The sequence below is a fragment of the Esox lucius genome, chromosome 4, assembly GCF_011004845.1.
Source record: "Esox lucius isolate fEsoLuc1 chromosome 4, fEsoLuc1.pri, whole genome shotgun sequence".
Lineage (NCBI taxonomy): Eukaryota > Metazoa > Chordata > Actinopteri > Esociformes > Esocidae > Esox > Esox lucius.
This window is the reverse complement of record NC_047572.1, coordinates 32,063,046-32,089,946: the sequence shown is the minus strand read 5'-3', so window position 1 is coordinate 32,089,946 and position 26,901 is coordinate 32,063,046. Positions and strand designations below refer to the sequence as shown.

At 45.8% G+C, this 26,901-nt stretch overlaps 1 protein-coding gene across 2 annotated transcripts; it reads right to left on the bottom strand.

The window, feature by feature from the left end:
* Nucleotides 1-6,068: 6,068 nt before the first annotated feature.
* Nucleotides 6,069-12,647, bottom strand: npas4a (neuronal PAS domain protein 4a). Of its 2 annotated transcripts, XM_029119411.2 has the most exons (8): nt 12,138-12,647; nt 11,552-11,715; nt 11,319-11,421; nt 10,913-11,222; nt 10,680-10,789; nt 10,393-10,528; nt 7,954-9,713; nt 6,069-7,842 (listed from the first exon to the last, which is right to left on the bottom strand). In XM_029119411.2, the coding sequence occupies exons 1-8, from the start codon at nt 12,310-12,312 to the stop codon at nt 7,814-7,816; spliced, it is 2,787 nt and encodes a 928-aa protein (XP_028975244.2). In that variant the 5' UTR covers nt 12,313-12,647; the 3' UTR covers nt 6,069-7,813. The 2 variants fall into 2 exon arrangements, with proteins under 2 accessions (XP_028975244.2, XP_028975243.2); XM_029119410.2 differs by lacking the exon at nt 6,069-7,842 and having other exon boundaries at nt 7,861-9,713.
* Between the last annotated feature and the right edge of the window lie 14,254 nt (nt 12,648-26,901).

Here is a 26,901-nt window from a genome sequence, read left to right as displayed (position 1 = left end):
ATCAGAGATGAACCAGTTATTGAGGAAAAAGGTGGATTCTCACTGGTAGAACCAGTAGTTATTAGTCATTGAGGAAGAAGGTGGATTCTCACTGGTAGAACCAGCAGTTATTAGTCATTGAGGAAGAAGGTGGATTCTCACTGGTAGAACCAGCAGTTATTAGTCATTGAGGAAGAAGGTGGATTCTCACTGGTAGAACCAGTAGTTATTAGTCATTGAGGAAGAAGGTGGATTCTCACTGGTAGAACCAGTATGTATTAGTCATTGAGGAAGAAGGTGGATTCTCACTGGTAGAACCAGTAGTTATTAGTCATTGAGGAAGAAGGTGGATTCTCACTGGTAGAACCAGTAGTTATTAGTCATTGAGGAAGAAGGTGGATTCTCACTGGTAGAACCAGTAGTTATTAGTCATTGAGGAAGAAGGTGGATTCTCACTGGTAGAACCAGCAGTTATTAGTGATTGAGGAAGAAGGTGGATTCTCAGTGGTAGAACCAGTAGTTATTAGTCATTGAGGAAGAAGGTGGATTCTCACTGGTAGAACCAGTAGTTATTAGTCATTGAGGAAGAAGGTGGATTCTCACTGGTAGAACCAGTAGTTATTAGTCATTGAGGAAGAAGGTGGATTCTCACTGGTAGAACCAGTAGTTATTAGTCATTGAGGAAGAAGGTGGATTCTCACTGGTAGAACCAGTAATTATTGGTTATTGAGGAAGATGTTGGATTTTCACCGAAGTCAAAACAGCAGTCTCTTCAAATAAAAGCACGCTGGCTGTTCTATCTGTTGTTCTTTACATAGCTAGTAGAATGCATTGTGAAACGTACTCCCATTCAGAGCACTTTAGATTACTGGATTTGGTCATCTTGAAAAGGTATCTGGATCAGGGTGACCCGATCCAATGTTTATTTTGAAAAAAAAAAAGATTTCACCTGAGCCTGGATAGCAAAACATGGGATTTCCAAATCCAGATCACTCTGATCCAAATAAAAAAATATATAGTAACTGGGCCCAGGGCTTTATTTTCGATCATCTGTTGTTCACACTCTATAGAAATGACATTGGAGACACCAGTGGCTTCGTTAAGCGTAGGTCTCTGTCTTCCTGTAGTACATCCAGGTAAGAGACTCATATGAACTCGGCCATCCACATAATGTAGAAGAAAACGTGATTCGTCAGACCAGTCCCCCTTCTTCCATTTTTCCTGCTTGTAACACATCAACTTTGAGGACCAAATGTTCACTTGCTGCCTAATATATCCCACCCACTGACAGGTGCCATGATAACAAGATTATCAGTGTTATTCACTTCACCTATCAGTGGTCATAATGTTATGGCTGATTGTTGTACATCACTGTTTCCTAACTATTTCTGCCATTTTATTGGATTGCTCCAATCCTATATCATTTACAACAATACAACAATGCCCATAGTTATGTTGAACATTAATAGGGTGATATTTAGAAGAACCTCCGGGAGTATGTTTACCTGAAAACACCTGAGACTTCGTAATCATGTTTCTTGGCTATTTATATTCTTTCAGTCACACCTTTGTGTTTTTTTTTTTTATGCTAGTTTACTTCAAAGTTTCAGGCTTGTCAGATTGAAGCTATCCTCAAAGCGCATGACCCTGGAAAATCCATCCATTCATGGTTGGCCTTGTGACAGAGACTTCACTGCAGAACTTTTTTGCCATCATTTAATTTTAGTGAATAACATACACCCATCAAAAGGTGTATATTTCACCTTTTGATGGGTGTAAAACCCAAAACCAAGCATTCCTTTCTGGGAGGTCCCCAAAGAGTAGAGGAGAGCTGGGTAATTCAAACCTGTGGGGAAGCTGAGCCACCTCTTGCAAATGTTGCCATATCTGCAGTTTTTGTGCCAATTTGGAAAGAAAGTAAAAAGAAAAATCTTGACCGACACACCAGAAAAACTGGAACAGGATGAGGCACCCAATCAGAGAAAATAAAAAGACAGAAAAAGAGAAGATAAAGCAAAACATCAAAAACAAGAAAACTGTTGCCCACAGTAGCTCAGGAGAAACTGACACTAACGCTTCGTTTAACGACGCCACTGACTTTGACAGAAGATCACCTGAGTGAGGATGACACTGACAAGAAAGTGTCTGCTGGTGACTTCATCATGGTGAAACGTTGCGGGTGAAAACAAGTCCTATGATTACATTGGATTGGTGGAGAAGGTTGATGGCGCTGGCATCAGTGCAAAGTTTCTGAGGCAACGTCGTGGGAGTTCTGTGAAAGGATAGCCCACCTTCGCATTTAAAGAGAATGATGAAGGACTCTTCCCTAGAGGTCATGTGCTCAAGAAACTACCCAAACCGCCAAAACTTGGTGGAACAGCCAGAAGGTCGCAGACGTTCATATTCCCCTGCTGCATTGACAAGGGGGATGTTGAGCAGTAGCCCGGTTCTGTGAGGAAAAAAGTCAGTTTTGTTCTTCATTTTGAACTTGATTTTGTTCTGAACATTTCAAATAGGCCTTGTTGAAGAAAATTGGCCTTTAGGAAGTCATTTGGTGTTGAATTTCTCTTGCTTTGATATAGCATTAGCCTATATGAGGTGAAAATGTTCTGTCTTACTTCATCATAATCAATGTCACAATTTACCCACATATGGCTCTACTTATCTCTCATCGGGGGAAAGTTTAGCCATGTGGCCATTTTCTTTAAAGTAATTTTTTTTTATTTTAGATCCAAATTGATTATTCCCAGGGATGCACCACATCTTGAAATATATGCACATATTTTAGTTGGAGACACTATTGTCATGCCCTCAATTTAAAGAAACCTCAAGTTAAAACTGTCTCTCTGCTAATGATTGGGTGGAAATGATGCCATCTACAAAGAAGGAATATACTTAGCAGCTAACCACTTTGTCATCATTTTTATTTTGCCAGATTGATTTTAGATAAAGTTATAACATTACCTAACTAAAGTAAAATTGCTGCGGTGTCCAACAAATTTGGGATGAAGTGTCTGGGAATGAGATGAGATTCAAGCTAACTAGTCAAGATATTTTCCCTGCTGTCAGTGCAAATAGGACTGTAGCTTCATTACCACAGTAAACTACTGGCCTTGAAGTGGCAGCGGAACAATTGTCTCAAATAAGCAATATACCATATAACTTCTTGCGTTATATTTAGTAGAAGTACACACTACACATATGTCTGCCAATAGTTTTAAATTAATTGCAAATATAAAGGAGGAAATTATTGCGTAAGTATTAAATCAAGAAAATGTTCATGGCATTAAAGATCCCCAGAATAACGTCCATCAATAAGAAATGAAGAGAAAATGAAAACGGTGAATCTGAGTAGAACAGGCCCTCCTCAGAAACGGAGTCAGAGAAGTACCATAGTAAGGGAAGCCAACAAAAGGCCTGGCAACTCTAAAAAAGTTTCAGTCTTCCACAGCTGAGTGAATATTTCAACAATATGTGCTTCATGAAAGTCACCTTCATGAGTGGCAAAAAGAAAGCCATTAAAAGGACTTGAATCAAAACTTGAGTTTGCCAGAAAGCATGTCGGAGACTCTGAGATTTTATGGTCTGATGAGATCAAAATAGTTTTCCTGCCTGAGAAGTATGCATTAAATTTGGTGAAAGCCTAACACTGCACATCCTGAGAACACTATCCATGATGCATGGTGGTGGCAGCATCATGATATGGGGATGCTTCTCTGCATGATGGCCTGGAAAGCTTGTGAAGATAGAGGAGAAAATGGATGCTGCAAGGTACAGAGAAGAAAACCTGCTGGACTGGAGAATATTCACCTTCCAGCAGGACAATGTTCCCACCCATGCAGCCAAAGCCACAGTGGCTTAAAAACACTGTGACTTAAAAACAAACGCATCAATGTCCAGGAGTGGCTCAATTCATGTCCGGACCTCAATCCAATTAAGAATATCAAAAGAGTATTTTTCACCATAGATCCCAATTAAACTTGACAGAGCTTAATTTTGCAATGAAAGTGCCAAGCTTGCTGTGTCCAGATGTGCAAAACTGATAAAGACCTATCCAAATAGATTAATGATAAAAATTGGTGCTAAAGGCACCTTGCAAGTATTCCCACTGAAAGGGGGTCGTATAGTAGTAGACCCAGGAGAACCCCAGTACTGGTAGGAAACCCAGGAGAACCCCAGTACTGGTAGGAAACCCAGGAGAACCCCAGTACTGGTAGAAAACCCAGGAGAACCCCAGTACTGGTAGGATACTCAGGAGAACCCCAGTATTGGAAGGAGACCCAGGAGAACCCCAGTAATGCTAGGAGACCCAGGAGAGCCCCAGTACTGGTAGGAGACCCAGGAGAACCCCACAGTCAAACATGGAGGAGGTTCCGTGATGTTTTGGTGTTTTGCTGCCTGTGCCAATCGGTGCCTTGAACGTGTGGAGAGCCCCAAGGCAATTTTATTTATCAGGAGAGCACCAAGGCAATTTGGAGCACAATACTGAACCCTGTGTCAAAAAGCTGGGTCTACATCAAAGGTCATGGGTCATCCAGTAGGATATTAACCTCAAACACGCTTTCAAAAGTGCCCAGGACTGGTTCAAGACAACATGTTGGACTGTTCTGATGGTCAATAATAAGTCCAGATCTAATACCTATTGAAGACCTAAAGAGAAATGTGAAAACAACTGTTGGGAGGACCCTTAAAACCTGGGATAAATGGAGCATTTCGCAGATGAATAGTGGGCCAAATTGCCTTCACTGAGCAACAGGAAGCTCATCCAAGACTATAGGCTAACCAAAGGCTGTGTAGCAAACATTGAGTCTATGGTGTTTATTTTGTCAATGCTATTTCTGTAGATTTTTGAATTAAAAGGATATAAATGATTCTGAATAAATTGGTTCTGTAATTCCTATACTGAAATATGTATTAACTTCCTTGTCCACAAGATGTCAGGAGGGAGCTGTACTGCTCTCCCATCCAAGAGGCCCATCTGACCCGTTTGGAGCTGGAAGGAAGAAAATGTCCGGTAGCAGGAAGCATGATAGAGCAAGGCTCTTTAGATCTCAAGGTCAGTACGTCATTAGTACACCCTAAACCCCGTCCTCCAGATCTAGTTTTTTCAGGTTAGATTTCAGAGTCCTGGAGAATGACTGTTGACATCTAAATGCCGCAGGTGAGGCGACAGGGACCCTTTACACAGGTATATGACAAGGTCTGTCGGTTATCTAGTGATTTTACCCAGAAGCCTCCGAGATGTGTAGAGCACAGAGCCTTCATTGTGTACGAGCCAGTGATTGATAGATATGGTACATTTTCCTGAAGCATAATTTCTTCATTATCTGACCGTCTTTCTTTCTGGTTCTGTCTTTCTCTCTTTCTGTGCCTCTCTCCATCCCTCTCTCTGCCCCCCCCCCCCCCCGAATAAAAGGGTGATGAAAGCGGGGGCTGCTTGAATCAGTGTTCTAACACAGGAATGCCTATATATGGAGCTTGACACTATCCCAGAGCGTTGTCAGAGTCGCAGGTACATTCAGAGCGTGTGGGCTGCTGCTATTTGTAAATAGGAGTGGCGCTATTGTGTGTGTGTGTGTGTGTGTCAACGGCAGCGCAAGCGCACCTGCTTAAGTGGGAGGCCCACTGTGTATGAGTGCCTTGCTGTGAAGCGCGTGTGTGTGGAGCGTGTGTGTGTGTGTGTGTATGGAGTGTGTGTATGTACCCAGTGACAGCATGTATACGTTAATGCCTCGCTGTAAGTGTATATGTGTATGTAAGTATGTATGTGTGTGAGCGGGTGAGCAAAAGGAAATAGTGCCTCTGTAGACTGGTGTGTGTGACTGCCTTGTTGTGGAGAGAGCGTGCGCGCGCGCGCGCGTGTGTGTATGTGTGCGTGCATGTGTGCGTCAGTCTGAGTGGGATAGTGTCTCATGCTGTCTCGTCATGCGTGTGCGTCAGTGCTGTTGCTGAGCGGAGCTGGCTCTAGGGGAAGAAACGGGTGGAGGGAGGGAGGGAGAGGAGGGTAGGACGGAGGGATGATGATGGATGAGCGTAGGTAGAAGGAGGAGGACGAGGTGGATCGACTGCGATGACACACAGAGATCCAACCGCTTTAAGTGCACTTTAATATAAATGCATTTGTTTTACAGCCAAATACACTTATTAGCAACACGAGAACACTGATCCACAATGTCCGCTCTTCAACATACCGTCGTGTGTTTCTAGTCCGTCTAAAACAATAGAAATATATCTGAGCTGTACAGACTGATATATTCTTACAAATGTACAAATGTGTACAACCTTTCAAAAAAAAAAAACACATATGCATATATCCACAGACATAATGCAGTATGCATTGAACACTGATCGTATTTTTTCTCAATATAACACGCAATATAATACTTACACGTATGTTAAACTTAGCATTTAATAGCTAGAATGTAGGAATCAATCCTTTACTTGACCGTAGACAACTCTACGTTAGCATGTCGACATCACGGGAATAGTACCATTCTCCGGCCGTGTCGCTAAGGAGGAACTGAATAGATATAGCACCCCTTCACACTGTTTTCAGGTCATTTTTTAAAACAAAACTTCCATTTTTTTTTTCAACCCCTCTCAAAAAAGAAGAATCACACACTCATTCACAAAGTCTTATTTGTTGTGTCTCATTACACCGTTGCTCCAGAAGAGCTACGACGCGACTGTCCACTGGTTCATGGACATGAAGAAAGAGTTCAGATAGAGTTCAGAGTTGAGCAGGTCATGGCCGCGCCAGGAACCCAGGAGCCGCTGGAAGTTGCCGGCATTGCAAATATTGATGCCGCAAGGAAATCCAGCAGGGCCACCCTTCAAGCCAAGCCCAAGAGAACAGTGACCCGAGAAGCCCACATTCAGAGTCTGTTGCACGATGTGCCGGTCCTGCGGACAGCAGAACCGCTCATAGCTGTTGAGTAACTTCCAGACGATTTCCCTTCGGCAGAAACCTTTGTCGTCATTCTTCCTTGTGGACATTCCAAGATCTTGTCTGTCTTCACGTATTTTTGTGTTGTATTATTATTTTTTGCACGTCATTAACATCGATACACAAGCGTGTAATGAATAAAGTAACATGAGGTTAAACGTTTAAAAATGCGCAGCCCGCTAACCCAAACCTGAAAGTGCCGGAAGTTTTTCATTAGTTTGACTGAAGTCTTTGTGCCTTTTGAAAAAGCCTTTAAGGTGATGACAAGATAAGATTACACTGGGTCTCTCTCTCTCTGGAAACTGAATATTGACGAAATCAAGTCTGCATTTGTCAGCAACTATCAGCGGTTGAACCAGTTCAGTAGAGATTTTGTAAACATAGACTTTCACCACCTTTGTGATTTGGGTTTGCGGCGCTGCATTAGTGCTTTTCTATTGAAATATCAAGGATTGTAGAATTATTTTTGTTCACAACAGGTTTTTCACTACGAGTGAATACAAATGCGCGTCTGGAAGTTAAACTGCGCTTTACAAGGTCAGAGATTTTGTTATGTCTCCCTCTGATCAAATCTGAAGCTTGTGTAACTGAATAGCTGCATCGGATGGACCCAAAACTCAGTCAGTTATGAGTCCATTCGGTTGATATATTTTGCACCATTAAGTAAATGTTGCACCATTTGTTAAATAACAAATACATGAAGTAGTAGTACATGAACAAAAATATGAAGTTAATCTTTGTTCTCCGTAGACATGTAGGAGTTAAAGTCCTTTAGTAGTATACATTATGTATATATTTATACACTTAGATAATCTTTACTTTTCAGTAAAATAGCTCCACGAAATATGACAATATGCCATACTTAATGAAGTAAGTCACAGACTTATTTTAGAACGGAGGAACACTTTCACTCCCATCTGAAAGAGAGAGGGGGGGGGGGTGTTAGCCAGGTGTGTTCAGGGTCAACAGCTCAATCCGTTCATTGGACAGAAAGAGACAATAGAACCAGTGAGCTGACTGACTCTCACCTTCGTGGAAGCACTGTGGAGGCTGGTGACACTGGAGTTGATACAACTCAGGTTGTTGCCCTAGGCCGGGGCCGATCGAGGCTCCTGCCCCAAACATGGGTTCCAGGGAGGCCAGCTCCTCCAGGAGGGACTGGGTACAAGGCACGGCGGACGTGGAGGAGGCGCCGGGCGTGGTGGGGGTGGAGGCTGGGGAGGCGGTAAGTCGCAGCGGAGGGGATGTTGGGATTGAGGAGCAGGAGGACAGAGGCGATGACGCCACCTCCACCTCCATAGGCTCCTCCCCCGGACCTTCCCCTTCTGACGACGCCCCGACCTCGCTGGCCAATGTGGTCCCGCACCCCGCCGCTGGGTTACACCGTGCCGATTGGATGAAGTGGCCGATCCCCTCGAAGTGGGACGGGGGCTGCCAGCACACCGGGCTTGGCGGTGAGGGCGGAGTGACGGAGGGGGCGGGGGAAAGAGGGGGAGAGCTGGAGAAGTCTTGGAGAAGTGTTTCTAAGAGGCTCTCCTCAAAAAGAGCGTCGTCGTCGTCGTGGAACAAGGGGAAGTCCAGGCCTCTCCATGCTTTCACGGGGTAAAACTCCCCCAGCGCGTGGATGGAGTCCACGGCAGCCGTGTCCAAGGACGGCGAGAGGGAGGGGGAGGGAGGGGAGGAGGACGGGGACATGGAAGGGGGGGACAGCTTGGACAAGAGAGGATCCAGGTAGAATCCCTCCGCCAGGGAGCTGATGTGCTGCGCTAGGAGGGAGATCTCAGCCCTCTCCTTCTCCCTCTCCGGGGAGAAAAAGGAGAGGCAGGACTGTTTGCCAGGGGACGCTTCTGGGGTCAAGAGGCCCTCGGGGGGATAGTGGAGTGGCCCTAAAGGGACATCTACATACAAGGGCCCCCTAACCTCAGGCAGAGTCATTACTGTACAGTCTCCGCCCCCGGGACTGTCGGGGGTGGGGGGGAGCTTCTCATACAGAGAGCCACTGCACTGGTCGGCTGGGAAGAGGAGGTTGGTGGAGGGGGGGGTCAAGCACAGCGGCAGCAAGGTGGACAGAGAGGAGGGGGGAGCCGGGCTGGTGGCCGTAGTGGGAGGCGCGGAGGGGGAGCGGGATGGGGCAACGGACGTGGTGGCTGTAGCTGTGGAGGCGGAGGGAGGGGGCGTGGTGGTGCCCGTGGGGTCGAAGCTGAAGAGAGGCTCGCCGAACAGGAAGCTGCCCCCGCCCAGCTGGGGGGTGTAGGGGGGCGTGCAAACAATTTCTTTGGTCTGCTGTGGCTGGGAGGTGGGCACTGGGGGGAGGGGCAGGGGGAGGGCTGGCGGCGGTGGGAGGGGCAGGGGGAGGGGCAGGGCCGGCAGCGGCGGCTCCAGCTGGAAGGAGGGGGGCAGGAGAATGTTCTGGGTCAGGAAGTCCAGGTCTTCCACCGTGGCAACGGTCACCGGGGTCGGGGAGGAGGCAGCGGAGGGAGTCTGGGCCGGGGCCGGCTTCTGCTGGAAGAATGCCTCCTCCTCCAGGGAAGAAATGCTGGAGCGCGGGTCGCCCTCCACCTGCATGGGCTCGGCGGCGGCGCCCCCTGTCTCGTCGGAGGAGCCCACGCTGCTGGACAGGGTCACGCTGAAGTCGAAGGACTGGGCCGAGAGGCCACTGCTGCCGGGGGTGAACACCTGGTCCGGGCTGGACAGGCTGAGGCTGTCCTGGTGGGAGGTGGACAGGACCAGTGTCAACCGGGTCTGCTCCGTGGTTAGCTGCTGTCGCACCGACCAAGCCTCCGCCTCACTGACAGTCAGCAAAACAGGAAGAGAGATGGAACAGGTTAGCATGTTTCTATTGGAACCATTCCCAGTCACCCTACAGGAACCATTCCCAGTCACCTTATTGGAACCATTCCCAGTCACCCTATTGGAACCATTCCCAGTCACCCTATTGGAACCATTCCCAGTCACCCTATTGGAACCATTCCCAGTCACCCTATTGGAACCATTCCCAGTCACCCTATTGGAACCATTGCCAGTCACCCTACTGGAACCATTCCCAGTCACCTTATTGGAACCATTCCCAGTCACCCTACTGTAACCATTCCCAGTCACCCTATTGGAACCATTCCCAGTCACACTACTGTAACCATTCCCAGTCACCCTACTGTAACCATTCCCAGTCACCCTACTGTAACCATTCCCAGTCACCCTATTGGAACAATTCCCAGTCACCCTATTGGAACCATTCCCAGTCACCCTACTGTAACCATTCCCAGTCACCCTACTGTAACCATTCCCAGTCACCCTACTGTAACCATTCCCAGTCACCCTATTGGAACAATTCCCAGTCACCCTACTGTAACCATTCCCAGTCACCCTACTGTAACCATTCCCAGTCACCCTATTGGAACAATTCCCAGTCACCCACACTGGAACCATTCCTGCCCGTGCAGCTCTAGCGATGTGGCACGAGGTTGTACCTGATGACGTAGTTGTTGCTGACGATGGGGCTGTCTCCACTCTCCAGCTGGAGCACCATGTACAGCCACACCCAGGAGTGGTCAGCCGTCTCCACCCGCACCACCATCTCTGATCTTCCCTCTCCTCCCTCCTTCACTGTGGGGGGGGGGGGGACAGACAAGGCCAACATCAGGATCGGACCAGGCTGTAGAACCGGCGACGTCGCAGCATAGCTCCGCCCGGCGCTGGCCAGTTTATGCGTGTGTGGATGCAGGTGTGCGTGTGATGTCACTGAAGGGTCACTTACACAGGCTGCAGTGCTGGGCGGATGCGTGCGTCAGGTCTTGTGGGTGTAGCAGGCTGTACCAGGAGCGGGACCTCAGGGCGTCCACGTCGAGGCCCAGATAAACACTGACGCTGCACACGAGACGGAGGGAGGAGGCGTGAGTTTTACCGGTTCACCGCGCACAAACATAAACCATACAGGTGTTGACGCCACCCTGGGCAGCTCCGCCCCATTAGCCCAGCTGGGATCCTCACCTGTCCTGAGCGTTCTGGAGCCTCATGTCTCGGCTGTGCTGAGACAGGAAGGAGGCCAGGAAGAAACCACCCAGGGCCACAGGGGCGGCGACGGCGGAAGCCTGCTCCCCCCCAGGGCTGGGTCTGGTGGGGAGAGACTCCAGGGGAGAACAGAAGCACATCCAGACTGGGTTGGATGTCCAGTAGGAGCTGGGCATGGCAGAGGAGATGGGAGGGGACAGGCAGCGTGCCTGGATCAAAACCAGCTTGTTCCCGGCGCTCTGCCTGCGCACGGACTTGGAGGTGTTGAAACGACAACGGAACAGGCGATCTGAGGACCACAGCACGAGGCATTGTGAGTATCAAGAAGGATCTGAGTGAAACGCAAGCCATCTCAAACCATCGGAAATACAAAGGCGCTTCTTACTTGTGTCAGGAGATGTAAGGGGAGCCAGGTTAGTCCTCATGATGAAGTGGTCACTTGGGTCAATGATGTCATACACACTGTCGCCCTGGGCAACCAGGTCCACCTGAAACATTATGTAAGAGCAGTTCGTTTTTAGCATGTCCTTGTGGAATCCCGGAGGGAAGCTATACCGAGGTTATTCAATTAGCTAACTAGTTTGATATTCAGGCATGATATGGTATCCACGGACTCACCATGGAGTGGCCGAGGTGCTCGGAGACGCTGTCAGATAGGTAGAGCAGCTTGCCTTCCCCGGTCAGCAGAAGCAGAAAGCCTGGTAGCTCTTGTACCAGCTCCGAAAGCTCGTGGAAAGACAAGAACCTTGCGCATTCCTCTAGACTGCCAGCCGATCCCGACTCTAAAAGCACAATATGATGGAATATTTGTTAGAACTGTGTTTCTGACTAGCTAATGGGTTTCATACTACCACATATGCAACCTTTCAGCTATCTGCAAAAGCTGTTGAAAGACCGCATTGAGTTTGCAGCACCATGGAGAGCGGAAGGCGCGTTTCAGCACTCGGATAGCGACACATGGCTATGAAAGCGTTTTTTTACATGCGAAACACAAATAAAACAGACAACGTTGAATAACATGTATACCTGAACAGCATTATTGACATGTTGCCTAAAAAATATGCTTTCGACAAGATAATTGGCACCTGTTGATTCAACCGGTGAAGTCGATAGTTGCATGCATGACAGTTTACACGCATTTAAACAACAGTCTTTCAATATCCTTCACGCTTCATTCAAACATTCTATAATGAGTCAGGGTTACCTTGAGAGAAGAAGACCGACTTCCTTGTGTACATGCAGGCAAGGGACATGATATGTAGGTATGAAAGTCGTGCCTTGTCTGCGTCGGTGATGGGAAGCAGGTCCTTCAGATTCCGAATCTCTGCGTTAATTTGGTCCCGCCGAGCCTTCGACGCTCCCTTTGTGGATCGATACATAATAGCCTGTTACAGCGGTTGGCTAAATTCCCTGGAGTTGAAGTTGGAACTCAGCGAAGTAGTATTGACCGTGGCGTGCAGATGACTTCTGTATCTATTTCCCCCAGGAAGAAATGTCAGAGACAGGCCAGTAGAAATAACCTGTACTATTGGTCTTTCATCTCAGCTCAATCCAGAGTATCCTAAGGCTTCAGACTTGGTCCTATTCGTTAAAACTGTTCGGTGCTGCCACAGCGTCCAGCAAGGTTGCTGGACGGCCGCTAGATGTTTCTCCCCGGGTTCGGAGTGTGAGTGATTCGGCGGCTGTAGTAGCCGTCTTTCGCCCAGATGTCCGGATCCCGTAAATCTGGTGGAGGGACTCTGCTCTCAAGTATCTTATATAGGCTGGGATTCCGGTGACGAAGGGGGGCTCCCAACGCGCCAACGCCGACGTAGTAAGGAGAAGGGGGGCTAGAGGAAAGGGGCGGGGTGGGGGAGGGGGATTGATATGTCTCATATCAGTGTTAGCAATAGTGAAATTCTCTCCCTCTGCCCGCTCCCCCTCCCTCTCCTACCCTCTCCTTTCAGTGACTCTTTTCCGACGTCAGCTCTTCCCTCTACTCAGTGATGACGTAGGCTGGATATCGGGAGCTCCGGCGACGCAAAAAGCCCGATTTGGACAAAACCGAGCAATGGGCGGAGACAAACGTAAAACTTGGATGGAGTCATCCGACCCGGCTGTACGGGGGGGCTGTAGGAGTTTGTCGGGGGAGGGGGGGGGGGGGACTGAGATGCATACGAAATAGTGTTTTCTTGTCTGGCACCCGAGGAACAATTTCTCCTTTCTAAAATGCAAGTGTACGCTGTCAAAGGTATACATTATGAGCATGTTAATGGCGATATCCCTAGCCAGGCACTCATGATATGCTTATCTGTTATTCATTACGCAAAACCTTCCAATATCGGGGAGGAACAACACAGCACACTGATGGATGCGGACGTTATCGACGACTCGTTCCAGCAAAGAGATAGTCTAGCATGGGTGGGAGTCCGCTTGAAGACGAAACGCGAGACGGGGGGCATCGTTACAGCAGCAAACTCAGTCACTTTTATGAATGGAAACCGACATTCTGACTGTAATTCAGTTGTCAGGCAGAGCAGCGCCTCAAGGGCTGAGGCGTGAAGACATGGAAGGGGGGGAGGTAATCCTATAGAGGATGCTGTAGGAGAGACATTTGTAGGTTAATCGCGCTCTGTAGCCTATGTTATGTAAACCGCGAAGTTCTTCCTTAGGAGGGAATTTGAGTGAAATGTGGGTAAGGCTGGCGTTGATTGATGTCTGGCCGATGCGTCGAAATCTGACTAATTGTCTGTCTTCAGGCTCAAACCTTGTGGATTTCATCTAAACATTCAGTATTTGGTTGAGGAAACATTGTAAAACGTTGCCACAGGTTCAAATAGAATCCTATTTATTTTTTGTTTTTAAATGATTGCATTCTGAGGAGTTTGACTTTGTTTAAAGCCACATCCATCACTTAATGGGAGCCCGAACAGTTCTTAATAGGGTTTAAGTATAATCAGACACCGGACCCTTGCTCAATTTTTTTTATCTTGCTCAATATACAATCTAGGTAGGCAATTTGTGCTAAACCATTCTTAAGCATTTCTACCCAGTTGACAGACAACGATAGAATATTGGTGAAAAACATTTTGGGAAATTATTTGAACGGATTCGAAGGAAAGCAAAGGGCTATTGCAATTATTATCCCATTAGTGTTTCATTGCCGCTGTTCAAATTAAAATAGTATAATCTGACCTTTTACAAACTGTTTTGTTGTCTTCTACATATTTTAAATAATACTCAACTTGAACCTGTTGCAGCCCGAACAGAGTGCAGAGATAAATTACATCGTTTCTATAAATAGCTCTTACTGGTGACTGACACATGTAGCCTACTGTGGCTCGCCCGCCCCCTCTCCCAACTCGAAGTGTCCCTATTTTATATGACTTCTCGCTATTTTAAGAATAGAGGTTTTGTTTTGGACACGAAATAGCCGTATATTTACGAGTCACATGTGTCACGGTCCCAATATGTTGAGAGTTCACAAACTTCCATTTCAACGACCTGAAACTCCCTGCAGCTGGAAGTTACGCATTAATATAGTCCATTTGGAAAGGGTACAGTGGTGTAGTGGATGCTCCTGGTTGTGACTGGGTGGGATAATGCACAGCTTCTACAATGTCACTGGCACGTTGATGTTTTGCACTAACAGATGCTATCAACTGCTATCAGCACAACCTATTCCCTCTTCCCGCCCGAGCTTAGTGAGACCGCATATTGTCGTGGCTAGCGACACAGATGATTCAGCACTCGTTCAGTAGCCGCACGCCATTCTCTAGGAGCATACGGTCTATCGCAGTTGAACGTCTAAAGAAACGCCCCTGAGTGTTTCTAAGAAATGTTTAAATAGAGCGACGGAATTAATCCAATGTTTGCTTTATGAACAGTGGATCCGATGTCCTCTGACTCCATGCTTTCTGCCTTCGAGACTGTTCATCTCTCTTGTTGTATTGCGGCAACGTCACAGCAGTTAGTTGAATGATGAGAACTAACCAACAACTCCAACAACGGTGGAGTGCAAAAAAGGAGATGTTCTCCCATGTAACTTCTTATGGATGTTGGTATATAGGGCATTAGGCAGATGTCATACGTTTCACGTCCAGGGAGGTTTTAAAGGTGTCTACATGATCTGGACTCCTGGTTGTGGCGAGTGTAGATTTTTTACCCCCTATAGTATAACACTTTACAAAATACATTTTGGACTAGGATTAATTCAGAACACATTGAATTGCTATTTTGCCCAAAATACTACGCGTCCACATGCAAATGACCTCAGCGTAACAGATCACGTACTCTAGGAGCGGGTTTTTTCCACCCTTCGGTCTCAAAGGCACTTAGAGTGTCCCACGTGATGTTGGCCCGGATCAGTGGCCCGGATCAGTGGCCCGGATCAAAAGGCTGTCACTTTTATCGTTGTACATGTCCCGACAATGGCAGCCATTACGAGATGGCCCGTGTGGCTATCGGAAGCGGGCGGGAGACGGGAACGCGGTGGGCGGATGTGAGGCGGTGAAAGGTTCGGCGGCACCAGTGGCTCTTTGAGGCGCTTACAGAAGACTTCAGTTAATGAAATGCGGCCTTCTGTCGTCTGAGTATTCGGACGCTCAGTGTGTCCCCGTAAAACACTGACACGCGCAGCAGCATGTCTGTATGACAGGGACCTATGTGTTTGGTGGGTGAACTGCAGTCACACACTGACATTTTTCGCGTCCACAAAGGGCCAACCGGTTCTGTGTCACCCATGGCAACAGGTTTCTGCCGTTTCTGCTGTTCTGTAAGGTGGAGGACTGGCTGACGATAGGCTTGTGGACTGCTGTGTCTCTGGCCTCAACACGTAGGCTATTTCTCATGCAAAGGTAAAACCTGCAGAGTCTTTCCTGGTAGGAGTTACTGTTAGATAACGACAGTTGTTAGAAAGTAGACGATTGGACAGAGGTGTCCACGGAGATAATTCTGTCTGTACCCAAATTACAAACACAAGAGCGTTTCTGAAACTACTTTTCTGGAGAAACAAAATGTGTGCTGAAGTATACCGGTCCTTGTTTAATGGTGTTTGTTTTTACACTCGGAGAATCAAGGTCTGTGCTCCGCTTCTTGAAAGAAAGGAGCTGATCTGTCGCCTAGCAACACCTCCCACTCCTGCGTCGAAGCGCGAGCGAGAGAAGACGAGGCGAGTGCGAAGAAAGGAGTGTTGATAAAAGAGACTGAGGGTCGGACCGAGTGGCGGAGGGCTACTGCAGTTATAAGCAGGTACGACAGGTCGGAATGCTGACACGGCCGAGTCTGGGAGGGGAGAGGCCGGACCAGACTGAGATACACATGGCGGCTGGAGCTTGTGTCCCAGTGATGCCTGAGCATTCACAGTAACAGGGCTGTCTCTACCAGGTGCCTGTTCTGTGCTCGTGTTGACACATACAAGGTGCAGGTCCGTTTGCTGCTTTGGAGGGAATGCAGACAGATTTCATAGACATCCTTAACCAGGGGATGTGTAGCGAACCAACACCGACACCCACTCACCGCTACCCCCACCGAAACACCCCCCCCACACACCCCGCCTTCTTCTGTTGGTGATGCTCTCAGAGCCAGTATAGCCTTGTACGTTTCTCTTTTTTTTTCTCCCAGTACTCGGTTTATTTTTAGATCTTGGGGCTCAGATGACAGGGAGTCGATGCCCCAGTGCTGAGGATGGGAAGCTCCCCCACTTTCCCCCCCTTGTTCGTGGATCAGAGATGTATCTAGTGAGTTGAGACAACTTTTAGAACAGATTCCATGTTAGCGTCTTTGTGCATTTTCTAGAATGTGGAATTTTGTACATACAGGTATTACAGACAGATTCAGCCTCTCTGTTAAATACCACTTCAGACATATTTAGTCTGTCTGTTAAAATACCGCTACAGACATATTCAGCCTCTCTGTTAAATACCACTACAGACATATTCAGTCTGTCTGTTAAAATACCACTACAGACATATTCAATCTGTCTGTTAAACACCACTACAGACATATTCATCCTCTAGTTCTCTCTTTTTCCTTTTTCAGTAAGTTGGTGCTGATGCTGGGTTGCTATGGGGATGGGATGTAGATGTGTGACATCATCAGAGACCTCCTAGCAGCAGTATTTCTTCATTCACCCTCTGTCAGTCTTTCCTGCTGTCTTTTTCTCTCTCTCTCTCGCTCTCTTTATCTCACTTTCTCTGTCTGTCTTTGTTTCTCTGCCTGTTATTTTGGACCATAGGTTAGGAATAAATAGACAAGCAAATAGCAAATATAATTGTGTATTTCCCTATGGAATCTAATCAGATTTTCACTAAATAGTGAAAGTGCAGTTGGAGGAGGACAATGGACAATTCCAGAATGTTTTGTTTGACATCTTTCTGTAAATATTAAAAATAAATTGCTGTTTTAAAAGGCTGCAGTGAAAGCAAGAGAGTAGCAAAGACAATCACCAATAGAAATCTGATGAAAAATCTGATGTTGAAAATAGAGTTGGGGTTTTCACATGTTTCATGAGGGTGTTGGGGTTGTGAGGTGTTTAATAACAGTGTTGGGGTTGTTACATGTTTAATAACAGTGTTGGGGTTGTGTGGTGTTTAATAACAGTGTTGGGGTTGTGAGGTGTTTAATAATGTTGTTGGGTTTGGGAGGTGTTTAATATGGTGTTGGGGTTGTTACATGTTTAATAACGGTGTTAGGGTTGTGATGTATTTAATAAATGTTGTTGGTTTATGATGTTTAATAACAGTGTTGGGGTTGTGTTTCATTTTGGTCTTGGGGTTATGGTATGTTTCAAACAGGTGTTGGGAATATGTTATGTTTCATTTTGGTGTTGGGGTTGTGGTATGTTTCATAATGGTGTTACGGTTGTGATTTGTTTCATAACGGTTAGTGGCAGAGCTACAGAGTGTGTGGGCAGAGGCACAGTACAGAGAAACTGTGAAAGATATAGAGGAAGAGGTACTAGATTATCCTTGATTTCGGCTTTAAAATTTAAGATTGCATCTAGACATTCATTTTGTAGGGTTTCTTTTCTTCCACTGAGTCTCTCTCCCTTCATCTTCTTTTCCTTGTTCATTGTCTAGAAACCTTTTCAGTTAGTCATCATTTTGGATAGCTCACACTGGTGAAGTTTCTTGAGCTGCAGTGAAGGTAATGATAATCACATTGTCATTTGTCCAGTTTGTTCACATTACCAGAACATATTTTTGGTTTCTATATTTATCTCTCTATCAGTCATTTTCCCTCTATATTTATCTTTTTTCCTCTGTCCCTAGTCTCCTCCCTCTTTCTAAAGACTCCTCCCTCTGTCCCTAGTCTCCTCCCTCTCTTTACTGTTATCACCTTCATGTTGCATCATGTGCTGGGAATGAGGAAAAATTAAGAAATAACTTCCCCCACAGAAAAATGATAAGAGTTGGGACGTCTCCAGGAACGTAAAGAGTTGGGACGTCTCTTGTTTGCTGAGGTTTTGGGGCGGAAACCCAGTAAGCCATTGGTCGTGTTAAGGATGTTGGTGTGGGGTTTGTACAACGGTCAATGTGAGCATTTCCAACAATGTCACAGGTTTTGGCATCGTTTGGCTGAAGTAAGGTGCAACCAGTTGATGCGTGGGAGACTAGTGGTCATTTGTTCATTCCAGAGAGATTTGGTTTTCATCACAATCGACAGAATACTGATTTACCTAGGCAAAGTTCCAAAAAATATGCATCATCTTTCAAGTGACACTTTTAACTGGATCTCCAAATACAGGCACTTCATTCATCGCCAAATCTCCAGGGAAATATAAGGACATCGAAGCTGCAGATTTGTAGAGGTATCAACTGTCTGTTTTCACTCTATAAAATACATTTAAGCTTCCTTTCAATTGCATACCTTTCATAACATTTTTTTCTTTCAGCTCGAGCCCTTTTGGCTCCATACACCCACACGTCCATAGCAACACGTTGCCGTATCTTAGTAACCACATTTACGCACCAAGTAAAGAAAAGGAAGGTGGGGTAGATATGAAATGGGTTATTATTCAAAGAGACCTCTATGAAGGCTGGACGTATTCACAACATTTAATCCCTGACCATGTAAGGGGAAAGTTATGAAAATCATTTCTCAAACCAGGAAGGAAACAAGCTGCTGAAATGTTATAAAATAAAACTAAACATCCACTCACCCATCCCTAGTTACATAATTAGATTTCTACACTGTTGAGCCAAAACATTATGACCACCTGCCTGATATGCAGCTGGTCGTTTACGTGCCGCCAAAACAGCACCGATGCGCCGAGGCACGGACTCCACAAGACCCCTGAAAGTGTCCTGCAGTATTTGGCACCCAGACTCCCGTTGTTGGGGCTTTGGACGGTAGACAGGTCCTCATGGGCGCTGACCGGTCTGTCGGTAGGGACTCAACACGGCTGACCGGTCTGTCGGTAGGGACTCAACACGGCTGACCGGTCTGTCGGTAGGGACTCAACACTGCTGAGCGGTCTGTCGGTAGGGACTCAACACTGCTGACCGGTCTGTCGGTAGGGACTCAACACGGCTTAGCGGTCTGTCGGTAGGGACTCAACACGGCTGAGTGGGAGCCCCCCAGAAGCCTTGCTGTTTCAGAGACGCTCTGACCCGGTCGTCTGGCCGTGACAATTTGGCCCTTGTCTATGTCGCTCAGGTCTTTACTCCGGCCCATTTCTCCCTCATCCACCACGTTGATGACAACAGCTGACTGTTTGCTAATCACCAAATCTCCAACCTCGACATGTGCCCCTTGTTAGGAGACAGCTGTGAGTATGTCAAAATGAAACTCCACTGGCATAAACTAACAGTCCTTTTTCAAAATGTCATTTATGCAACAGAATGACACACATATGCAGCATTTGAATGACTCTTTCAAAACAGCAACACACTGATGTCTTTGGTACTTTGTATACCTTTTTAATTTTCTCATACAGGCTTCTATAAAAGATTGTTCCAGTACAGTACATCACTAACTCACATTCCAATGAACACAAAAATAGAAAGGCATCAGAAACAAATAAATGCAGCTTATTCTCCTGCTACTGCAGGTTTTAACAACATCAAAACCCAAAGAAAAGTAGAAGAAAAATGTGTTTGTACTTTTGGTGCCTTTGTTTAATTAAGGCATGGTTACAAAAGTTAAGTCTAAGCATTCACTTTCAGTGTGTAAGCAATTGGCAAAAACTGTCATTTGTCACCCGTCTGTATAGATACAGTATATATTTACTAATAAACACCTTCCCCATTGTTTGTTTGCAGGATTGTTATAGCACCATGAAAGTAGCTAGCCGGCTAACGTTGACCCGAAAATTCTCCACTCAGCCTGATTATCTTTTTCCTGAGGACTAATCTGTGTCCAAACTAGGCCCTAAGGGGTGTTTTCCAGGACACATCTTAAACCTAGTCCAGAACTAATTCCTATGGAAGAACACAGAGAGGTAGATTAAGCCTAGTTCTAGGCTTAATCCGTGACTGCGAAACTATGGGTAAAATTGTGTAATTTGGTCCCACCTGCCAAGTTCAGATTTTAGTTCCGTTAGCATTATTGCTGCCTCCTCCCTCGCTGGGGCACTTCCAAATGAGAGGCATACGTGGCGAAGCCCTGGCATTTTGGATTATCAGAACTCAGCATCTGATCAAAATGAAACCAGCTGTTTGTTGATTTATAAAAAAGCATTATTTTGTTCTTCTAACTATCGTGTAGTGGGAGACATAACTGTGAATAAAGTTTTGTCTAAATCTAATTGCAACAGGCAGAACTGACAGAAAATATAACAAATGTTGTTGAGTTGCATATTTATTAACAGGAGATTAAACACATCTAGAAACTCCCCTCAGCCACAGTTCACTGGCAGTACAGTAGGCTTTGCCATAATCACCAGAAGTGCCTTATTGCTCTTATAAACCAGTTATCCATGCAATTAGAACAGTAACAAAACACATTTTCTCATAACCTGTACCTGCTCATATACCATAGCTTTCAGCAAATCAACCTTCAGGCTTGGAATCACCTGTTGTTTTTATGAAAATAGATACACAATAAAATTGAAAAGCCAAGTAAACTATGCCACCATAATTTCAAATTACTGCATGTGTGGTGAAGAAAAATTGGACTTAAAAACTGGCAGTAATCTTCACCCTCTGAACTCCATTGTGGTTCAACACAAACACAACAATTTTGCAATAGCAGTGGGTTTTGTGGGATAATCAGAGGCGCACACAAGTCATGTAACATTACGAAAGCCTACGGTCTCAAAAGTTTTTTTTGGAATGTATGTATTTTCAAAACAAAAGAGCAGGTTGAAATAATGAACAAGAGAAAACTCTAACTAGTTGTGTTTATATGCCACTGTGAAATGCCTCCCAATATATTCACCCAGCGATCAACAACGTTTAATTTATATTTTTTGAAAGAAAAGGATATCATGCATCACCTCTATTCAATTTATGTTGGCATGTTGGTGCCACAGGAAAATGTCTTTATCAGCAGGGTGGGTTTAAATAAAATAATAGTCCGAATGTATTGTGGAGGTTGGTTTAGCAGCAACAGATGTGCAGTTCATGAAAGACAGGGCACCGATACTTGAGATCTAGCTCAGTTAGTTGCTGGTTAACCCCCTTGGACTAGCTTTTCTGTTCATGCTTTACATTAGCACACCTACGTGCAGTACAGCTGAACTAAGACGTAACTTTTTTTCTTTCACTAGAGAATAACATTAATGAAGTCAGCCAGCCCATAAAAGCTAGCTAATGTGAGCTAGCATGGATTTTGTGTAGGAACCGTGCAATCTTGCTTTTTTTTACATTTTGAAATAACTACATCACAGCACGTGATACGTTTTAGCGGGAGTTGAGGACATACAATTTCCTGTACTAAATACACAAAGTATTTGACCTAAATGAAAATCTTCAAACTTGATTAATAATGTTACACAATATATAGCCTTGGAGTGTCATTCGTCATCTGAAAACAATTCAAATACAGAGGGCATTTAATTCAAGGAATCTGGACATTTATAATGGCATTCTCCGGACAGCTGTGCCGACTTAGTGTGTTGGCCCATAACCTTCACTGAGATGTTCAACACATTATACTGATGTCCTGTAATTAACATATCCAGCAATCAAATCACTAATTTGATTATTTGGTGATAGGCTAATCGTTTACAAATGAGGACGATTACTTGTTGTTAGTGTCATTTGCAAGCCTTTTAATCTTGAATCCTAGGCAGTATCTAGAGGTCAATTGAATTCCCTTCAAACGGATGGTGCAATTACCCCTTGCAACCACGTCGATCTTGAACTAACACCGCGGTCACACCTAGAGCGGCGTTGGATGCCTGCATCATGTGGGAACGAGAAGTTCAGCATTCACCCTTTCCTTCGTTTCCGTCCTGCCAATTAGGCACACAAATGTATTTATGCAGCTGCTGAAAACATATATCTTTCCAAGTATTTGATACACTGCCCATTTTGCATGTAGAAGACTGTAATTTTTATCATAGGTACTCTTCAACTGTGAGTGACGGAATCCAGAAAATCACATTGTATGATTTTTAAATAATTAATTTGCATTTTATTGCATGACATAAGTATTTGATACATCAGAAAAGCAGAACTTAATATTTGGTACAGAAACCTTTGTTTGCAATTACAGAGATCATATGTTTCCTGTAGTTCTTGACCAGGTTTGCACACACTGCAGCAGGGATTTTGGCCCACTCTCAGCTCCCTCCAAAGATTTTCTATTGGGTTCAGGTCTGGAGACTGGCTAGGCCACTCCAGGACCTTGAGATGCTTCTTACGGAGCCACTCCTTAGTTGCCCTGGCTGTGTGTTTCGGGTCGTTCTCATGCTGGAAGACCCAGCCACGACCCATCTTCAATGCTCTTACTGAGGGAAGGAGGTTGTTGGTCAGGATCTCACGATACATGGCCCCATCCATCCTCCCCTCAATACGGTGCAGTCATCCTGTCCCCTTTGCAGAAAAGCATCCCCAAAGAATGATGTTTCCACCTCCATGCTTCACGGTTGGGATGGTGTTCTTGGGGTTGTACTCATCCTTCTTCTTCCTCCAAACACGGCGAGTGGAGATTAGACCAAAAAGCTCTATTTTTGTCTTATCAGACCACAAGACCTTCTCCCATTCCTCCTCTGGATAATCCAGATGGTCATTGGCAAACTTCAGACGGGCCTGGACATGCGCTGGTTTGAGCAGGAGGACCTTGCATGCGCTGCAGGATTTTAATCCATTACGGCTTAGTGTGTTACTAATGGTTTTCTTTGAGACTCTAGTCCCAGCTCTCTTCAGGTCATTGACCAGGTCCTGCCATGTAGTTCTGGTCTGATCCCTAACCTTCCTCATAATCATTGATGCCCCACAAGGTGAGATCTTGCATGGAGTCCCAGACCGAGGGAGATTGACCGTCATCTTGAACTTCTTCCATTTTCTAAGAATTGCGCCAACCGTTGTTGACTTCTCACCAGGCCATTGTGGAGAGGTTGGAGTCTGTTTGAATGAGTGTGTGGACAGGTGTTTTTTATACAGGTAATGAGTTCAAACAGGTGCAGTTAATACAGGTAATGAGTGGAGAACAGGGCTTCTTAAAGAAAAACTAACAGGTCTGTGAGAGCCGGAATTCTTTCTTGTTGGTAGGTGATCAAATACTTATGTCATGCAATAAAATGCAAATTAATTATTTAAAAATCATACAATGTGATTTTCTGAATTTCTGTTTTAGATTCTGTCACTCACAGTTGACAAGTACCTATGATAAAAAATGACAGACCTCTACATGCTTTGTAAGTAGGAAACCTGCAAAATTGGCAGTGTATCAAATACTTGTCCTCCCCACTGTATGCATCACGCCCCCACAAGACAAATGGGAAATTATTGTAGCCTACTTCTGGTGCCCCAAAACGTAACAACTCTGTAGGTGTGTTTTGAGGTATTAGAGCGTTGTTCTCTCTCTTCCTCACCCCGTAGGTCTCTTCATGGCTGACTCATTTTGAGGCCAGGTTAAGTAGGCGTACTTTAGAAGAAAACTAGAATGCATAATCAGACTTAGAGAGAGAAACTAGCAGACTTAGAGAGAGAAACTGCTGGGGAGGTTCTGCACTGTTCAACCAATAAAGTGTGGAGGAGGAGTTAAGATGGTGTCGCCCTGTTAACATCCAAAACCGGATGTTGCATCACAGACTCGGATCCATTTACACTGAAAACTGGGACATCTGGTTATGTTCTTTTTTTACATTCATCCACATTCAAATTCATGAAAAACGTTTGAATTGGCATAAGTTTCTTAACTGGCTACTATTTAATGACTAATTGGGATTGTTGTGATCTATTAGTGTTTCTATTCAGTGTTGTGTACCAGTGTATAGAAGCTTTGTGTTCTTATAGGTTCAAGATAGAATAAATGAGCTGTTTGTTTGTGTCACTGGTTTCAGAGCGCTCTGGGTTTTTTTTTCATGGATTTGTTTCAATGACTAGGTGGAGCTCTACCTTCAAGGCTGAGTTTCCTTCTTCTATTATTGATAAAAATAGACACAACATCAGTAGCTGAAATTAGTTAGATAATGATATCTATTTTGTAATCCAATGAGGTGGAGATACATGGCAGTGTTTGGTCAGGTTTTGTGAAGCGGGTCATGTCGAATGCCCCATATATTCCCCTTGGCAGTGTCTGTGTGTCCTGGGCCAGGGATCGTTGTACCGTCCTGCTAACACCCACGCCGAAAGCCCATGGTGATGTCTTGCCCAGTGATGAGCTCATACCTGGGTGGAAGTGCCAAAGACAGGTCCACCATGCCGCTCCCTACTACCACCTCAAACACTCCTCCCTAACGACACACACACCTTGTGCTCAGACCCCCACACTTACATGCTCCTATTACACATACGCATACACTCACACGGACACACACACATAACATATTGACACCCTCCCCCGTGCCCCCCTGTGCCGGCTGATCCCATTCCAATTCACATTAGTTCCTTTGTCTCCGTGCCAACAGGAAGTGCCAAGGGCATTGTGCCACTCTGCTCTTCACCCGTAACCCACACGCACTCCTCCTCCAAACACAACAGCCCTCACCACTTCATACCCACACACTCCTCCTCCACACACACCAGTCTCCCCTCTTCATATCCACACAAACACACCAGTCTCCTCCCTTCATTCCCACATACACACACACCAGTCTCCCCTCTTCTTACACACACCAGTCTCCTCTCTTCGTACCCACACACACACACACACACCAGTCTCCTCTCTTCGTACCCACACACACATCAGTCTCCTCTCTTCGTACCCACACACACACCAGTCTCCTCTCTTCGTACCCACACACACACCAGTCTCCTCTCTTCATACCCACACACACACACACTAGTCTCCCCTCTTCATACACACACCAGTCTCCTCTCTTCGTACCCACACACACACCTGTCTCCTCTCTTCATACCCACACACACACCAGTCTCCTCTCTTCGTACCCACACACACACCAGTCTCCCCTCTTCATACCCACACACACACACCAGCCTCCCCTCTTCACACACACACACCAGCCTCCCCTCTTCATACCCACACACACACGTCTCCCCTATTCATACACAAACAAACCAGCCTCCCCTCCTTCACCATGATGTTGTTAGCTCATGATGCTCACGCTAACATCCAAAGCCATCTGCTTGGTGTGTGTTGATGTACATCTGCAGACATCCTACATTGCTGCTGTTTGAGCCTGTTTTTTGTATGTTAGCCCATTCACTGTGTATGTAATCCCATTCACTGTGTATGTTAGCCCATTCACTGTGTATGTTAGCCCATTCACTGCGTATGTTAGCCCATTCACTGTGTATGTTAGCCCATTCACTGCGTATGTTAGCCCATTCACTGCGTATGTTAAGCCCATTCACTGTGTATGTTAGCCCATTCACTGTGTATGTTAGCCCATTCACTGTGTATGTTAGCCCATTCACTGTGTATGTTAGCCCATTCACTGTGTATGTTAGCCCATACATTGTACCCCTGCATCGTTTTTGGCTCTGCAAGCTCATTGATCGGAAGAGAGAAGGCAGGTTCAGTAGTCAATTAGTGTACAAAACCAGCAGAATCCATCACCTCCGGTTGTTGCTATTCCTGTCTCAGCCTGGGAAAATAATCTGCGAGCCATTCCGCCCCCTGGTGTCCTGTCCTGGCTACTGGCTCCACTCTGCCCCCTAGTGTCCTGTTCTGGCAACTGACTCCACTCTACCCCCTGGTGGCCTTCCCTGAGTACTGACTCCACTCTGCCCCCTGGTGGCCTGTCTTGGCTACTGACTCCATTCTGGATTTATTGCGTAAGACTGTGCGGCGTATGAGTCATCACCCCTGAGTGAGAATAGAGGGGAAGAGCAAGTGTGTGTTGGTGTGCGTGCGTGCTTACATGTGTGTTGCTGTGCATGCGAACATGTGTGCATTTGTGTGTGGGCTATGAGCAAGGCTGGGCGGAGCTGCAGCGTAGGCGACGGCCGATTAAATTAAGGCTTTCCCGCGTTTCTTTCTGTGGGACCTGAGAAGAATAACTAACAAAGCAATATTTCTTTAGTCACCCAGGGGAGATGGTTAAATCTGTGTTAAATCAGTAAACCACTGCAGAGCAGATTGTCTCGTTATGAGCAAAATATGAAGGCTAATGAGTCTTAAGTTAATATTGACCCAAATAAGAAAGTTGATTTATCTGGAGAAACCTCCTGCCCTCTCTTTGTTCTATTGATCTCCATTTCATTTTCTCTGTGGTTATTAACAACCAACCACCTGGGAAAAGACAGACCACAACTGAACCGAGGGGGGGGGTGGGTATTTCCATCTAGAAAGGTCAGTAGGTCTGGGACACAGCCGCACACTGAGGCAAGAACGAGGGCAGGATTGTACAGACAGAACAGAGGACCAGGACAGAAATGTGTGACATGGTGAAATAATAGGAACAAAGAGCAACG

Bases quoted from the DNA above. Each gene is read 5' to 3' on its own strand.
- npas4a (XM_029119410.2), bottom strand. From the start codon at position 12,312: ATGTATCGATCCACAAAGGGAGCGTCGAAGGCTCGGCGGGACCAAATT. The intron at 11,716-12,137 runs GTAACCCTGACT...TTGTGCTTTTAG, and splicing joins GTCGGTCTTCTTCTCTCAAG to AGTCGGGATCGGCTGGCAGT. The intron at 11,223-11,318 runs GTAAGAAGCGCC...TGTGGTCCTCAG, and splicing joins CCTTACATCTCCTGACACAA to ATCGCCTGTTCCGTTGTCGT.